Here is a 2,306-nt window from a genome sequence, read left to right as displayed (position 1 = left end):
GCCACTGTCGGCACAATGCGCTCTTGCGCCGCGGTAGCACATACACAATGAATGGGTTCGTCGGTGGAGGTCTGCGCTTTGCGCGCTCTGTGTGAAAAGGGCTTAAGTCCCACTGTCGGCAGCGTGGAAATAAGTCAAAGTGTGGAGGAGATGGACCGGGTTAGGCGGCGGATCTCCGGGGAAGCCTGCTCCGTTCTCCCCGTAGTTCAAATAATTTCAACTCTGAGCGCAGCGCTCGGGCGGAAAAGCAGAGTGGTGCGCGACGCCCTCTCCATAGACAAACAATGGGACAACCAGCGCAAAGCGGTTTTACAGCTGATCATGTGTAGAGGCCTTTAGGGACCGTTCGCCACGGTACCGCTGCTGGGCAGTGTGGAAATAAAGCCCTTTTCACACAGAGCGCGCAAAGCGCAGACCTCCGCCGACGAACCCATTCATAGTGTATGTGCTACCTTGGCGCAAGAGTGCACCGAGACTCTTTATCTGATGACACAGTTTCTCTAGATGGCATTGCTCTGGCCTCTCGCACTACCGTAAGAAACACCAACCTGTTCAGAGTTTAATGTTATGTTATTGCGAACACAGCGGACTCTAAAAAAAAGCTTTTTTTACATGTGTGCAAAGCAGACTGCTGCAGTATTGGAAAAATACACAGTACTAGTATGAATGATGCGGTTCATTCAGAAGTGTCAGAGGACTGAGTTGCTGTCCATGTGCTTATTATGTTAATCCCTGTGTTGTTTCTTGCACTCTATGTAAAGAAAAGAAAGTGCTATACAAATAAATTTGATTTGCACTGCATTTCCTTGCCTTTGTCTGACCACAAACATATGTTGGATGTTTTGGTACAAACAGGTTATAATGTTAGGTGAAACTAGACGTTGAGAAATAGGTCTGTATTTGTTACTCTTATTTACAGCAGTTTCAGGAAGTATGGCCAAACAATATTTTTCTATGCTTGAAATTACTTACAACTAAAACACTAATTTAGATTAAGTGTAATGAACATCTTGAGTATCAATATCTAGGAGAAGTGGAGCTGAGGCTTTGTCAAATCCACCTCTGAGGTGGGATCCAAATAATCCTGAAATCTGGTATTAAATTGATCCAGATCTCTGCCTTAACTTTTGAAATACCCAAATGCAGCCTTTAACTAGATTAAAGGGAGGACTGGATTAATTTACCAGATCTGAAAACTGATGCTCAGGATCAGGATCCTCTTGCTCTGTGTTGAAATACCTAGTTTTCAGATCAGATCAGGATTTAATCCAATCCGGCCAGAATAACCCTATCAGATCACTTTGAAATACTGGGCCCAGAGGAGCGAACGGCACCAGAGAAGCTAACGACATCACAGAAGCCAACAGCACCAGAGAAGCTAACGACACCAGAGAAGCTAACGACACCAGAGAAGCTAACGACACGAAGCTAACGACACCAGAGAAGCTAACGACACCAGAGAAGCTAACGACACCAAAGAAGCTAACGACACCAGAGAAGCTAACGACATCAGAGAAGCCAACGACACCAGAAAAACTAACTCCACCAGAGAAGCTAACGGCACCAGAGAAGCTAACGGTACCAGAGAAGCTAACTGCACCAGAGAAGCTAACGACACCACAGAAGCTAACAACACCAGAGAAGCTAACGGCACCAGAGAAGCTAACGGCACCAGAGTAGCTAACGACACCACAGAAGCTAACAACACCACAGAAGCTAACGGCACCAGAGAAGCTAACGACACCAGAGAAGCTAACGTGGCTTTAATCGTCGACAGACTTAATATTTGTTGAACAAAGTTGCAGTTATATTATTAATAATGAACTTGTAATGTTTAATGAACAAACCTGCTCTGTGTAACTGAAGCTGAGGGTTGGAAACAGTGTCCAGTAGTTTCCGTTGTCGCTCGTTCTCCTCTTTTGATCGACAAAGTTCCTCCTCGTACTCTGCTATCGTTCTTTCCAACAGCCCAAATATCTCTTCAGCAGCCGCAGTTAGTCGCTGCTTCACCAACGATCTCAGCATTTGGACTTTAGACATATTCACACTTTAAAAGCAGTGAGCATTTAAATACGAACTCTTCCAAGTGTGCTGTTTATTATCCAAGTCTCGAGGCGTTTGAGCTCGTGATGTTGCGTGCTGTACCGATGCTTCCAAGCCGAGTAAGGAGGATCTTAATCCAGGAAGTACTTCCGCGATGCGCGGGTTTTTTTCTTCTTCTTTCAATTTTAAACTTAAAAGGTGCATACCGCCACCTACTGTACGGGAGTATGTAGAACAGGATCTAGTTTTACATTATATCATAT

The 2,306-nt window shown here is 44.9% G+C and overlaps 2 protein-coding genes and 1 pseudogene across 6 annotated transcripts in view; all 3 read right to left on the bottom strand.

Moving 5' to 3' along the window:
- Positions 1–2,306, bottom strand: part of LOC126404276 (gastrula zinc finger protein XlCGF57.1-like) — a 236,338-nt gene that overhangs the window by 96,889 nt on the left and 137,143 nt on the right. The window lies entirely within an intron of this gene.
- LOC126404292 (oocyte zinc finger protein XlCOF6-like) overlaps positions 1–2,306 on the bottom strand; it is an 89,066-nt pseudogene that overhangs the window by 57,805 nt on the left and 28,955 nt on the right.
- The window catches only part of LOC126404306 (gastrula zinc finger protein XlCGF57.1-like), a 28,736-nt gene that overhangs the window by 9,872 nt on the left and 16,558 nt on the right, over positions 1–2,306 (bottom strand). Inside the window, exon 1 of one of the 2 annotated variants that reach the window (XM_050067461.1) lies at positions 1,848–2,144. The exons of the other annotated variant lie outside the window; for it this stretch is intronic. Within the exon in view, the coding sequence (XP_049923418.1) occupies positions 1,848–2,040 (193 nt within the window). The 5' untranslated portion in view covers positions 2,041–2,144. Of the gene's footprint in view, positions 1–1,847; positions 2,145–2,306 lie in introns of those variants that run through there. 2 annotated transcript variants of the gene reach the window in all.

The sequence above is a fragment of the Epinephelus moara genome, chromosome 17 (genome assembly GCF_006386435.1).
Source record: "Epinephelus moara isolate mb chromosome 17, YSFRI_EMoa_1.0, whole genome shotgun sequence".
Lineage (NCBI taxonomy): Eukaryota > Metazoa > Chordata > Actinopteri > Perciformes > Serranidae > Epinephelus > Epinephelus moara.
Note: the sequence above shows the minus strand (reverse complement) of the source record. Positions and strands in the feature narration are given on the sequence as shown.